We start from the raw sequence: 15,275 nt of genomic DNA on the forward strand, positions 1-15,275 counted from the left end.
ATGTGCATTGGATTTTAAATTCCCATTGCCTTGTGAAAGCAGCCAACATATTAAAAGACCCATCCACCTCAGTCATGCTCTTTCTTGCTCCTTCCTGTTGGGAAGAAGATACAAGATTGACAACACACACCACCAGATTCAAGGTCAGTCCTCCCCACCCCCACAGTTATCAGATGAATGAATGGACCTCTCGTGAATAAAGCGATGTTGATCCTGCAGTTTAAACTGAGGTTTTTCTCTTCAACGTTCTACTCTGCATTTTTATTTATTTTGCACTGCCGGCTGTACTCACGGATAGGTTGACTTTCTAGGATAGCAGGCAAAAGGTTTTTCACCATTTCTTGGGACATGCAACAATAAACAATAAATCATTACATTATTATTAACAAGCTTCAAAATTCAGATTTTTTTTTAAAGATTAGTAAATTTGGAGTTCAGCATATGAGGAAAAGGAGGAAAGGCAAGTTAGTCTATGGAATGCTTGGAATGACTTCAGCTGCATTTTGGAAGGTCAAACTTGATGGAGTGTACATGGTTAACAGCAGCATTCTTAACTGCATGGAAGAACAGAGAGTCCTAAGGGTCCAAATTCATAGATCTCTCAAGGTTGCCATGCAAGTAGATAGGGTAGTTAAGGCAGCTATAATATGGTGGCCATCATTAGTCGGAGGATTAAGTTCAAGAGTCGTGAGGTCACGTTGCAGCTCTGTAAAACTCTGGTTAGTCCATACTTGGTACAGTGTGTTTAGGTCTGATTGCATCACTGAAGGAAAGATGTGGAAGCTATGGAGAGCGTGCAGAGGATATTTACCAGGATGTTGCCTGGATTGGAGAACACGCCTCATGAAGCAAGGTTAACAGAGCTTGGGCTTTTCTCTTTGGAGCAAAGAAGGATGAGAGGTGACTTAATAGAGGTCTGCAAGATTATGAGAGGCATAAATAGGTTGGAATACCATCACTTTCCCAGGGTGGGTACAGCAAACACCAGAGGACATCTGTATAAGGTGAGGGGAAGAAAGTTTAGGGGAAACGTCAGGGGGAAGTCTCTCTCTTACCAACCCTCACCCCACACACACACAGCAGTGGGTGCCTGGATGCATTGCTATGGGTATAGGTGGAGGCTGGTACAATTGGGACATTTAAAAACTCTTAGGCAGGCAAAGAAATGCAAAAGAGGGTTTGGGGCAACAGAGAACATTTAGTTTGTTGGTATCCATTGGAATGCTCCTTTCCTTGTGCTTAAGTGAGTAATTGATGTAACACAAGTAATTTCAGCCAGGTACTTGAAAGTTCCATTGGGCAGAATTGCCAAGTAAGAGTTTATTGGATCCAACGGAAAGTGTCAAATTGGATTAAAAATGGGCTTACAAAGAGAAAGCAAAGATCAACCATTCAGTTCGAGCAACTGGAGTACTGAATGTAAAGGGGTTAAAAAATAGGGACTAGAAATAAAAACTCTGCCCACGATTCCAAAATTTGCAACGTGGTTGCTTGTGAGGTAGCACATTCTTGAGATCAAAAACTTAACGACAACAAAACTGGCATATACAATACACAACAAATGAGAAGATATCAAGAAATACAGAGGAGCAGGGCAGCTGGAAGTACATGTCTACAAATCTCTGAGAACAGATCCATAATCTATTGAAGGCAAAATGTAAGATAAGCGATCTTTTTGGCTGAGACACAAAAGAAATAAGAGGCATTATTGTCAGTTTTAAAGCATGGAAACAGCCCCTTCAACCCTATTTAGGCCAATGAGGCCATCTACTTAAACATATCTCAGTTACCCGCATTTGGCCCATCACCCTCTAAATCTGCCTATTATTGTGGAACGAGAACTGCACACAAATGTGGTCTTACCAACATGTACAGTTGTAACATGACGCCCCAACTCCTACATTTAATGGCATGACAAAAGCAAGTGTGCCAAATGCCTTCTTCTACCCCATCTATTCACATTGCCACTTTTGGCAAACTATGTACCTGTATCCTTCGGACTCTGTTCCACTGCATTCTCTTCAGCCTAATCATTGACTGTGCACAAATCCTGCTCTGGTATGATTCACCCAAATGCAATAGATGTATCTAAATTAAACTTCATCTGCCATTCCTTACCCACTGAGACAGTTAAGATTAAGATCCTGTTGTACTCCAAGATAAGTGTTCTGGATTTATCACCAATTTTAATGTACTCTGCAAACTTACAAACCATGCCAACTACACTCTCATCTGGATCTCAGCATCATTGACATAAATGATGAGCTCCAGCACACTAATATTTGTAGCGCCATTGGCAACAAGTCTCCAGTTTGGAAAACAACTCTCCAACCACCATTTGTTTCCTTCCCTCAAGCCAATTTTGTACCCAAATGGCTAACTTCCATGTGATCCAACCATCCCATGCAGCTTCCCCATGTGGTACCCTGTCACAGGCATTGCTAAATTTCATGCAGACGATGTCTACTGCTCTGCCCTTATCAATCTTGGTCATTAATTTAAAAAAAACACGAATCAAAGCCATGAGGCACAATTTCCCATGCACAAAGCCCTGCTATCTATCCCAAATAAGTCTTTGCCTTTTGAGATTCATGTCTCTCAGAATCCATTGATTTTGACATTTTACAAAGAAGACTGCAGAAAGAGGCAAGCCTAATCAAGGTGAACTCAGCGAGGAGGATGGTGCCAGCAGGGTGGGCAGAGAGACAGAGACAAGAAGGTATTAAGTGGCAACAAAGGACTGTAGATCCTGGAATCTGGTAAGAAAGGAAGGTGACAAGTGAAACCAAATGGGAGTTGTGGGATTAAGTGTATGAGAGATGAGCAGATGAATCCAGTTGGAAGAAACAGAAGTGATATTCAGTTTTTCTCTCTCCACTAACGTTGAGGCATTTCCTACATCTCTAACCTGCATTTTATAGCCTTACCATGTACTTTATCATCTAGATTTGCCAACATTTTATTACCAGATCTCATAATCTCTGATCTCAAAGATGTTCTTTATTCAATTGATCCAACCTTCTCTCTCTCTCTGGGACTTCAAAACATCCTGTATCACAGAAACTTTGTCTTAAAATGTTCTTTTTCCACAGATGTTATTTGGTCTGCTGAGTGTTCTTAACCTTGATTTCACTATCCTCTAGGCTTGGAGGGAATAAAAAGAATACTTTCAGTTTGCCTGAAGCGGAGTGACATGATGCTCAAGCTGAATCTTCCCACCAAACATTTACTCCCACCATCAGCAGCAATCAAATATAGTAACCCCTTCCCTGTCTCTTTTTCTCTCTCCTTCTCTTTTACCGATGTTCTCTCACACATATCTTCAATTCTAACCCTCAGGTAGAGAACTCAGCTCACTATCTAATTCTCCAGTTTCACAAGTTATGGTTTTCAAAGTACTCACCCAAATATTGTATTAAATATGGTTAAAAAGCATGTTTTAGTAGCTTTACACTTGCCAAAACCCATATTTGCAATATTCAGTGAATTATCTTTGCCAGTTTTCTCCTGATTCTCCAACCAATTCACTTAAAACAATACACATAGTTATTTCACTCTTCCTAAACTACCAGCACCCCCATGCCCCCACCTCCCAATCACCTTTAAAACAAATGTCCTTTGGAATTTCCTATTGTCACCCTGGGAAAAGGGTGCTGGCTTCTTAAGACTTCTCCAAAGCTTCCACTGATTTTGAGTAATGTGAGCAGTTTTGGGCTCCTCATTTAAGAAAGGATGTGCTGTTGTTGGTGAGGGTTCAAAGGAGGTCACAAGAATGATTCCAGGAATGAAAGGGTTATCATATTAGGAGTGTTTGTCTCTTGGCTTGTACTCATCGAAATTTAGGAGAATGAGGGGGGATCTCATTGAAACATTTCGAATGTTGAAAACCCTGGACAGAGAAGTGTTTCCCACGGTGGGACAGTCTCGGACAAGAGGGCACAACTTCAGGATTATCTACTTAGAACAGAGATGTGGAGGAATTTCTTCAGCCAGAGGTGGTGAATTTGTTGCCACAGGTGGTTGTAGACATTAAATATATTTAAAGCAGAGATATAGGTTCTTGATTAGTCAGGGTATCAAAGACATAGAAGAGAAGGCCGGGCAGTGGAGCTGAGTGGGAGAATGGATTAGTTTAGACCTAACACAAGCATTATGGACTTACTTCAGCTTGAAATTCAGTCACCACTTTGCTTGGTGCATTTTCCATGTTGTGCCTGGTGGGGCATTAAATAGATTAAATGGCGGGGCAGACTCGATGGGCTGAATAGCCTATTTCTGCTCTTATGTCTTATGGTCTTAATGACTGCAGATTCCTGTTATTATCTATGCCTCTCAATTTTATATACCAGGACTTCAATCAAACTTCCCTTGAACTACTTTGTTCTGAAGTAAACTAACCCAACCTCACAGTCCTTTCCCATGAATACAATTCTCTAGCCTCTCCTCTACACCCATAGATCACAGAACACAGAATAGGCCTTTCAGCTTAGTGTTGTGCCGACCTAATAACCTACTCTAACAACTGCCTGGAATTTCTCTACTGCATTACCTCCATTTTTATCAGTTCCATGTATCCATCTAGTAGTTTATAAAAAGCCACCACCACTGATGCCAATAGTGTATTCCATGCATCCACCACTGTGTGGAAAAACTAACTTCTTACATCTCCCCTGTACTTACCTTTAAACTATGTCCCCTCGTGTTTGCCATTTCAGCCTTGGGATAAAACTTTTGGCCATGCACACCATCAATGCCTCTCACCATCTTGTACACCTCAGTTAGGTCATCCCTCATCCTCCTTTGCTCCAAGGAGGAAAGACCAAGTTCACTCAACCTATCCTCATAAGACATGCTCTCCAATCCAGGCAACATCCTAGTAAATCTCCTCTGCACTCTCTAGAGCATCCACATTTTTCCTATAATAGGTGACCAGAATTAAACAATATTTTAAGTGGGGTCAAATCAAGGCATTGTATAGCTGCAATACAGGTATAAAATCCTTTATCTGGAACCCTTGGGGAACAGTGTGTTCCGAATTTCAGATTTTTCCGGATTTCAGAAAGCCAGATTTAAGCCCACCTGAAATGTGCTGCTGCATCCACCTCCTCCCCCTTCCACTCGCACTGCTGTCTCCCCCCCCCACCGCCCGCCCCAGTCATACTACCGTCTCCCCCTCGCCCGCCTGACTCGTGCTGCCGGTCTCTACCACCTCGCCCGCCTGACTCGCACTGCCAGTCTCTCCCCATCGCCCGCCCGACCTGTGGTGTCGTCTCTCTCCTCACTTGCCGGATTTTGGAGCTTTCCGGATTTTAGATGTCTGGATAAAGGATTGCATTCCTGTATTACCACAGGGTTCTTGAACTCAATCTCATAGTTAATGAAGGCTATAGTATCAAACTCCTTCTTTTACATACTATAAAACTGTGCCAAAACTTTTGTTTTATGGACATGGACCCCTAGATCTCTCAGATCATCCACATTGCTCAGAGTCCTCCCATTAACCTTGTATTCTGCCTTCAAATTTGAACTACGAAATGAACCACCTCACTCTTTTCTGGGTTAAACAAAGAGTTATCACATCCTTCCTATAATTTAGCAACGAGACAGTGCACAATATTCCTGTGACCTCACTAGTGTCCTCCACATTTTTAGCACAACCCATCTGCTCTGGTATCCCATATCCCAGCCCACAAAATTAGAATTCCATCATAAATTACATGCCTGCCAAGGGAAATTAATTGTTAGTCTAATTATATGTTTCGTGGAAAAATGGAAAGAGGACAACAGTCAGCAGATTTCAAAGAGACCTGTAATCTGGTAGCAGTAGTTTCTATTCAGGTGGGGAAAGCTGAATTGAGACGTTACATCATGTCATGTCTACTAATAAAAACTGTGGAACAGTATTTTTGTTCAAACAGACAAAAAGAGACAAAATATATTGTGCATTTGATGATAGACTGCTCACTATTCAAATTGATACTCTGCAAATTATTTTATTTCAAGTTCAGCTTCTGAAAGTAGACTAGTGCATTAAAATTTAAGAGGAACTTTGCATACAATGGAATGAATAGAAATTTATAATGCTGGTAACAAAAGTATTGAAAAGATTGGTCAAAGATATTGGGCAATAAATTAACTGTTGAGATTATAATTCATATTAACTCCATGAATGACAAGTGATTCTGCTAAATAGTTAGTGACAGGTAAAAGAGCAGGTAAGAGGGCCCTTTAGGCCCAGCTCATTCATACATGTACCAGGTGGCCAACCTTATAATTTTTAATTTAGACTCACGTCATGGTAACAGGCCATTTTGGCCCACGAGTCCGGACTGGGGGAGTAGGTTAATTGGGCGACACGGACTCGTGGGCCAAAATGGCCTGTAACAGTGCTGTGTCTCTAAAAATTAAAGGGTTGGCCACCCCTTATTTGTAGACTAAATTACCTATCTGAGCTGTCCAATTTATCTTTATTTGGCCCATTTCCACGTAAACTTGTGAAAATGTTTTTTTAAAAATGTAATTGTTCTGCATTGACCACTTCCTCTGGCAGCTTCTTTTACATATTTACCATGCAAAAAATGTGTCCTTTAGATCCCCCTTTAAATCATTTCCCTCTCATCGATGCTCTCTAGTTTTAGAATTTCCTATCCTGGGAAAAATATTGACCCTTCACCTGAGCTACACTTGTTATGATTTTGTATCTCTCTTTCAGGTTCACACCTCAGCTTCTATGCACCAAGAATATCCCCAGCCTATCCATGCAACTCATCAACCCTCTTAATCATGAAATATCATTTTCTTAATATCAAACCACAATGACAATCTCTAATCACTCCATGCATTTCCAAATGCAGAGATCCTGTCCCTCAGAATCCTCTTCAGTAACCTTTCTTCCACTTCTGAATTAAAAAAAAATTAAACAGACAGGCCCTTTCAGCCCATGAGCCCAATTACACCCTATTGATCTATAACCCTGGTACATTTTGGAATGGTGGGAGGAAAATGGAGCAGGGAAAACGTACCTTACAGACAGTTCCGGATTCGAACCCAGGTCATTGGTACTATAACAGCGCTGTGCTAACCATGCCTAATAATACACTCACCAGGCTATAGTTCCCTGGCTTGTTCTTGTATCTCTTCATAACTAAGGGCAAAGCACAAGTATCCCTCTAGTCTCTGGCACCTTACCCATGGTCAACAATTATACAAATATTCTGGTCAGAACCCCACCAATTTCTTCTCGAGGATCTCACCATCCGAAATTGACTTGGTCAGGACCCAAGAATATATCCACCTTTGCATGCTTTAAGATCACCAGCACCTCTTATTTTGTTATGCGGTAATGATCCAAGACATCACTATTCATTTTCCTGAATTCTCTAGTTTCCATGACCTTCTCCAGGGTAAACAATTTTATCATACTTGTAGAATCTCTCAGGATTCTCTTGCACCTTATTTGCCATAAGAACCTCATGTCCTCTTTTTATGTTGCTGATTTCCCTCCTCACTGTAATCGTGCATTCAATGTCCTCGAGGATTTCATTTCATGTGAAATATTGCCTTGAGAAGACAGTCAACATCATAAAGAATCTCCATCACCCTAATCACAATCTCTAATCAATGTTACCTTTGCAGAAGGTATAGAAGACCTTGGCTCAAGAACAGTTTAATTCCAATACCTATCAGACTCCTGAATCATCCCTTGGTCCACTTATCATGGACTGTCTGCCTAATGCAAGTCATTTTTCCCCCCACTATGATTACTGCCAATATTTATCATCCATCTTGTGTATTTATTGACGCATTTAATTTAATTCTATTAATTTACTATTATAGTTTTACTTTACAACACCTTACAGAGCTCGCTGGATTCTGTTTGGCTGCAGCAAGAATTTTGAGCATATGTACATTGTACTATGTGTAAGAGAATAAACATTATTTAATATAATTCTAGCTGCCGATACACAACATATGCCTCAGTTTTCCCGACCAGAGCCTCAATATCCCTCATTAACCAGGATTACTAATTCTGCCAGCATTGCCCTTCATTCTAACAACTGGTCTTAAACTCTCCCCATCTCACTTATAATAGTCCGCCATTTGCCAGTCTCTCTTGAATTGCAGAAGTCTCTCCCAAGCAACATTTCAAGACTATCAAAATCAGATTTGCCTCAAGAGCAACTTGTGGAAAAATCCTATTTTTTGCCACCAGAACTTAAAAAACCTAATGGAATTCTCAGTGTTCCCCCATTGACACAGTCACTTGCCCTGCCTCATTTCCCGAGAATATGTCCAATGTTGCGTCCCCCCACCCCAATCTCTACTCAGGACACTTGCATATTGCTTGAGAAATCTTTATAAACTCAGCTCCATCCAAGCACTTTGCATGATTCGCACTATATGGCTGGTGTGTGTGGGGGTGCACGATAGAAGAATCCCTTCAAATTGATCAACCCTTTTTTTTTTCCGGAGTTTCACCTATATAGCATCATGGGATATCCCCCAGGAATATCCTAGGTATTGCTGGAATGTTCCCCCAAAACTTCAACTCCTCTCTTAACCTCACCTCCATTAAATCTACCCTAGAACACTGAGCTGTCAGTTGTGCCTCAATTACAAATATGTACCTGTAATAAAATTCAAATCGCATTTATCTATCCAAACCTTGAATTTCTCTGTCTGATCTTTTATAGACAATAAAATTTTAGCAGACAGCATGGTTACAGGCCCTTTCATCCCTCAAGCCCGAGCTACTCAATTACATCCAGTTGATCTACAACCTCCAGTACTTTCTGAATGGTGGGAGAAAACCAGAGCCCCTAGAGAAAATGCATGCAGACGGGGAGAACATACAAACTTCTTACAGATAGCATGGGATTCGAACCCTGGCCCTGATTGCTGGTGCTATAACAGTATTGTGCTCACTACTGTGCTAACATTCCCACCCCTTATTCTGTCAGGATATTTACATTAATCAATGCAGTTTCTTCATTCTTTGTCCTGCTCCTACCAACTGAATCCCCTCTGTTTAATTGGAGGATCTACTTCAACTTTCTCACCTGCCACACAACCTTATTTGCCACACCAATCTCGTGTCCTTTTTTGTCCTCCGCACACAAGACATCTCAATAGTTCCTTCCTGCACCAGCCCCTTAACCACATTTTTTATCTGACCTGCCCTTGTGTCAGCCATGTGGCACAAAGGGCATTCCAGAGATTCCAAACCATGAAGTTTTGCTACTTAATTTATGCTTAATTCCCTGTAATCACTCTGCAGGAGTGCATCTTTTTTCTACAGTTGCTAATAAAAAATCATGTTCGGTACATTTCAATTCCTTTAAAAAAAAAGTTTCTCCTATGAGGAAAAGCACAACCTAATCTGTACTTGGTCACAGATTGAAAAGATTTCTATCACAAAAAAGGAAACTGATAAAGAGCTCCAAAACCCAACCCTGCTTTTCCATTCTCAGTTGAGTTTGTTATAGCATGTGGTCATCCACGCTTCTTTATATGTAATCAATTCTGCCTCCACAACCTTTTCATGATGCATATTCCGAGAACGCACTCAGTTTGAGAAATCTTTCCCCTATAATTCTTCTTCCAATCGTCTTTTATATATTGAGTTCTTGTTAATGATTCCTGAGGAAAATTGGTTTTTCCAATTTGCCTGATCATAGCTTCTCATCTTTAAATAAAACTGTTCAGTTGACAATCATCATTGTTTCATTTAAACAACACCTCTTAAAACATGAAGCAATATCTATTGAAGCAAATTTTGTATTTTAAAAGTTGCAATGCTACCAAAAAATTTAATTCATACTCACCAGGTGGAGGATTCAGATAGACACTGTTACATGTTAAAAGTTTCTTAATGAATTGGAAATACTCCAGACTATACTGCATTCTGTTGTGCATAAATTGCACATTCTGCTTCCGTACACTTCGTTCAATGACAATTGGCATTTTTATCTGGTGTGGTTTAATGCTAATCTCAAGCTCAGAAATGTACTTAATTAATTCGTTATCTTTATCTATTGTGTCCATTCGCTCGTAAAAAAGGATGTAGGCATTCCACCATCTTTTTTGTCGCCTGTATGACATGCGTTTCATCATATGATCAAACACTTCGCCCATGTATTCACCACCAAAACACTGGTTTTTCATCTCTTCATCGTCGTCCATTTTGCACTCAGTTACATCACCATCATCAAACTTATACCACTTGTTTTTTTCACCATCTCCTCCATTTCGCTGAATAATATACGAATAGTAATGTCCACCGCTGGCCTGACCACTATGCACAAGCACACCAACAAGTCTATACTTAGTGCTACCAGGCTGTTCATTGTCTGGCTGGTCATTCTGGATTAACTGATTTTCTGGGTTGATGTCATCCCCTTCCAATTTGGCTACTCCAGCCACTGTGTAAGGTTCCATGTCCAACTCACGAGGAAACTCAAAATAGTCATTGAATTTGATTGCACATTCCCTTTCCCAGTCATAGTCAAATCGCTTGAGTTGAATTGCTAAAACTGGTGGCAACTTCTTTATTAACAAACGTTTCACTGTATCCACCTGCAAAACAGAAATTATCATTGAATAATCAAGAAAATTTTGCCAGTGTAAATAAATATCAATGCAAACGCATGCCTTTGAAAAAGCCTAAGAAAACAATTGAAGTAGGACAAATTATATTTTGCATTCAATCCAGCACTTCTGTCTGCTCCTGAGCAGAGGCTTGTATTATAATTACAACAAATGAAATGGAGGTGCTGCAGTAACTGTTGCTGTTGCGGATCCAGGAAAGTGGGGAGAGGAGGCACAGCGCTGCTCCACAAGGTCTGGCTGCTCAGACCTAATGCCCTTGGCTCCAGACAAGCTTTAAATAGCCTGTTAAAGGAGTCGATCTTTTTTTAAAAAAATCCTGCAGCGTATGATCTTTTTTTAAAAAAATCCTGCAGTGTACCATGAGGAGTTACGAATACTGGAGGAGAAGCGGGCCAGTGCAGGGCACCAAGAAACAGGGAGAATACCATTTGTAGAAAAGGAGAGGCATAAGAAACAATCCTGCAATACGGTGACCACACCAACTGACCAGCAAGGGTTTCAATGATTGAAGGACCCACAAAGACTGTGGCCTGTTGCTGACTTGCAGTCGTTGGGACGCATACAGGCTGTGGATTGCTGGTGTCTGGCTTATGGGAATCAGGTTTCAGAACCAGGATTTGAGAGGGTGCTGAGGGCAAGAAGGGCTCTCATATCTTCCTGATTGTATTAGAGGTTTAGATCTGAAGCTTGGTTTGCCAATGGGTCCACATGGCTGCTGGAGGCGAATATACAGACACTTTGGGCCTCTGAAGGGATCCTCTTTAGATTCTCTTTTGCTTACTGCAAAGGTCGTGGGATATGCTTATAATGACTTTATTTGCTTTACTGCAGGCAAAAGGAAATTTTATGCAATATTACATTTTTTTGTATATTACATTCACTGCATGTTGTCAAGTGCTTCACCCATTGTTCCTTTGTGAAGGGACAACTGAACAGTGAGAATTTGAAGAACCAAATTTCATATCCAGCCACATACTTGAGTTTATAGCATTTCAAAGTTAGAGTTAATTGCAGTACTCAAAGGAGGTGGGAAAGATCTTGAAGGGCTATGGGGGTTAGAGAAGGGGAATTGAACCTAGTCAAATTACTCAGACTCAATGTGAACTTAGCTGGTTATATTATCTCTGGAGCTGCAACCATTCTTTAATTCCATGTTTTGGCATGTGCACTTTCATTTCAATAATAAAGAATGTGGATAAACAATTGAACAGCTTTACTGCAAATGAGTATCTTCAATTACATTAAAATATTAAATATTTAGAAAATTCCTTACAATTCCACATGGTAATTGCTAACTGCAAGTTTAACCAAAAGTTCCCATGATGTTTAAAATATGTGAAAGTTTAAAAGAAGTTTACTTCAGGTGAAGATAAACTGATACAGGATAAAACATTGCATTGCATAAATCAAAGAATCAGGAAGTTCTCTATAGTATCTGGTCAACTGCTGTTCTATGAACTTAAAAAAAAAGCCCCAGATTTCACTGAAAAGCTAGCATGTGTAAGCAGTCCTGCTGATTGTTTTCCCGCTTAATTAGTCAAAACCGTGAGATTTTCCAAGGAGGACTGAAGCCTCATCTTCAGTCTAACTAACCACCATCCTCTGGACATCTGAAGTGAATTCAAAATTTCTCAGTTTCACATTAGACTGAGATTTCCCTGAACATAAGATGGAAAATCTGATCACAAAGAGGCGCAGGTCCTATGAAAACCAAGGAAGCAAGAGTTGTAGGGATAAAAATCTTTTATCCCTGGAATGTCTTATCGGTATGATTTAATTCTATTTAAATCAATTTAACAAGTGTGTCTTTTTTTTAAAAAAAAGTGATTCAGTTGTGATCCTTCACCAGCCAGGGCACTGAGAACAGGAGCCACAATTATGACATTAGTGAGAGCTCACTGAGCAATTTATGCCCATTTCTGGTTGCCCAGCTGTAGAAAAGATGTCATTAAGCTGCACAGGGTGCCAAAAGATGCATTAGAATGTTTCTGGGACTGGAAGGCTAGATTGAATGTCCCTACTGTACCAGTTTCCTCCACCACCCCAAGCAATACAATCCAGACACCGACCACTCATAACGTTTGAATAAACATTACCTCTAATATCTCCCCTAAACTTTCCTCCATTCACCTTAAACCAACAGCATCTGGTATTTGCTATTGTCATCCCAGGGAAAAGGTACTGGCTGTCCAGCCGTATCTTGTATTCCTCTATTAAGTTACCTCTCATCCTTTGTTTTTCCGTGCTTTCAGCATTTTCTGCTTTTATTTTAAATTTCTGGTATCTGCAGCTTTTTCTCTTTTCCTTTTTGCCCAAGGCTGACAGATCAATTTAGCAATAATATTCAGGGCTCAGAAGCAAGACCGGGAGTTTAAGGTGGCCACAATCAAGTTGTATGTTGGAGCAAGTTCAAGGAGTGACAATAAAAGACATTACAAGATCTTCCATTCTCTGTAAACACCTGAACATTCACCATCGCATAATAAGGACCACGTTCCAATTACCCATATCCTTGCTGATTTACACTAGCTCATTGTATCTCCATTATAGATTACATTAAAATTCCCTGCCTTCATCAAAACATCTTGACTTAATTCAGTCCCATTTCCAAATCCTTCCCATCCCATACATTTTGGTAATTTCTGGCCCAGGACCAATTTCCCTCCTCATTCCCACCCCCCAATTTTTCACTCAAAAACTCAATGGCTTAAACCCCATGGTTTTGTTCAAGTTAATTATTATCTGACTGTACATATACAACCAGACGAAACAATGTTTCTTTGGACCTCTGCGCTCAAAAACATACACTCACAATAACAGCACATAATAATTACATGATACAGCTGAATAAAACAGCAAATTGTCATCCACAGACAGTTAAAATGTAACAATTGCAACACACTTTATCCCTGCAAAAAGTAAAAGACTTCTTCAAAATAGTGGCACCCTTACTTTTTGTTTTGATGAATGAAAAAGCCATAATCGAAATATACATAGATATTCAATGAAATAAAGCATATGATAACACACTGGGTTGCAGAAGTTATAGTAGCCAGAGTTACGGATCATTGATTGCGATACTTGAGGCAGGATCTCACGATGGCTCCCAGAAAATTTAAAGTCATTAACGTGGAATTTAAAAAAAAAACTAAATGAAATTTATCTCAGTAACAGCAACCATGCAACTCAACTGGGTCACTAATATCCTTCAGAAAATTCGGTTTGCTATCCTTACCTGGTATGACGAAAATGCAACTCCAGGTCAAACAATGTGGTTTACTCTAAACTGCTTCCTCTGCTCAGGGCAATTCAAGAAAAATCCCAGCATTTCCAGCAACATCACCATCCCATAAATAAATAAATAAAAAGCAAAGAAACAGCTCAAACACTAAACATTTGAAAAAAAATGCCAATTCAAAAAGTAATGTTCAAAATCATGAAATACTGCAACTGTATGAGTTGAGTTCAAATATATAGCTGCTGAGCAGCTACAACTGTTGGCAAAATATTGTAGGTAACAAATGCAGAAATTAGTCTTGTAAAATCTGAATACAAAATTGCAATTACCTTTTTGTTACACTTCTCACAATGGTATGCATTGGCACCTTCCAGTAGGTCTCCTTTGACATACTGCTCAAGTGAGTCAAGCAGGTTTTGATGATTTCTTATGTCAACATTGAGTGTTGTGAATGATTCCTCACATTCATACCTGTAACAAAAATAACTATAACCAATACAACAACCCCACCAATTTTGGAAATAATGCCATTTTTAAAAATAGGATTCAAGAATTTACTCAAAGCATTTCTTAACTTCAATACCCAATGTTCCAGACAAAATATAAAGTGAAACTCATGCCCCATGGATAGGTTTATTTGCATTCATGCATAATATTTGGTTATTTGAATAGACCTGGTCCACAAGTTATTGTTCTTAATTGGGATAGGGCAAATTTTGATCTTGCAAAATTTGATCATGTTTGAAGGTAAAAAAGCACCTGGCAAGTGAAAGCTTTCAAACGAGATAGCTAAAATTTAGAGAAAATATGCTCCTGTTAGAGATGGTTCTGGAAAACAAGATTAAGGAGAATCCTAAGAGATGCTACAAGTATTTTAAAGGCAATAGATTAACTAAATTGTGAAAAGATGGCGGCGCTGTCAAAGCCACTGTAGCAGCAGCCCTGCCGCGGACCCGCGGGGAGCGAGGGAACGGAAATGCAGTGCTCCTGTGGGGTCCAGCTAGCCAATTAACTGCCGTTGGCTCCCCATGAGCTTGGAACAGCCCACTGAGGGAGGCAATGGTGGTTTTATTTGAGATTCCATGACCTTGGGGGTCTGCGCCCAAGATGTCGGCACCTATTAATCGGTAGCAGCTATGAGGGCTGCAGACTCCAGGGAAGTGGAGGACAGGAGCAGGTGACTACAGGTCAGGAAGATAAACCCCTCACCCCCGTCTGAGAAGGAGAAGCGGAAGAGACAATCCACAGGAGTGTGACCATGGAGGTGGACCAGTGAGGAGGCTCTAAGGCTGAGGAACCAGTGCAAGCAGTGGGCTGCTGGCAACTAGAGGCGAGGAACCCATAGAAGCTGCATGCTGCTGGAGACTGTCAGGAGACTTGTGCAAGGCTGCAGACTGCTGGAGAACAGCTTGAACTGGCCGGAGGAGTA

General features: G+C 40.4%; 1 protein-coding gene across 12 annotated transcripts in view; it reads right to left on the bottom strand.

The window, feature by feature from the left end:
* The window catches only part of usp9 (ubiquitin specific peptidase 9), a 263,780-nt gene that overhangs the window by 29,397 nt on the left and 219,108 nt on the right, over positions 1–15,275 (bottom strand). For 7 of the 12 annotated variants that reach the window (XM_069889325.1, XM_069889327.1, XM_069889328.1 and 4 more), the window contains 3 exons: positions 14,176–14,317; positions 9,825–10,575; positions 293–340 (listed from right to left, as the gene is read on the bottom strand). In XM_069889325.1, coding sequence (XP_069745426.1) covers positions 293–340; positions 9,825–10,575; positions 14,176–14,317 — 941 coding nt within the window. Of the gene's footprint in view, positions 1–292; positions 341–4,162; positions 4,215–9,824; positions 10,576–14,175; positions 14,318–15,275 lie in introns of those variants that run through there. The other 5 variants (XM_069889332.1, XM_069889330.1, XM_069889329.1 and 2 more) reach the window with 2 other exon arrangements.

The sequence above is a fragment of the Narcine bancroftii genome, chromosome 7 (assembly GCF_036971445.1).
Source record: "Narcine bancroftii isolate sNarBan1 chromosome 7, sNarBan1.hap1, whole genome shotgun sequence".
In the NCBI taxonomy this organism is placed as follows: domain Eukaryota; kingdom Metazoa; phylum Chordata; class Chondrichthyes; order Torpediniformes; family Narcinidae; genus Narcine; species Narcine bancroftii.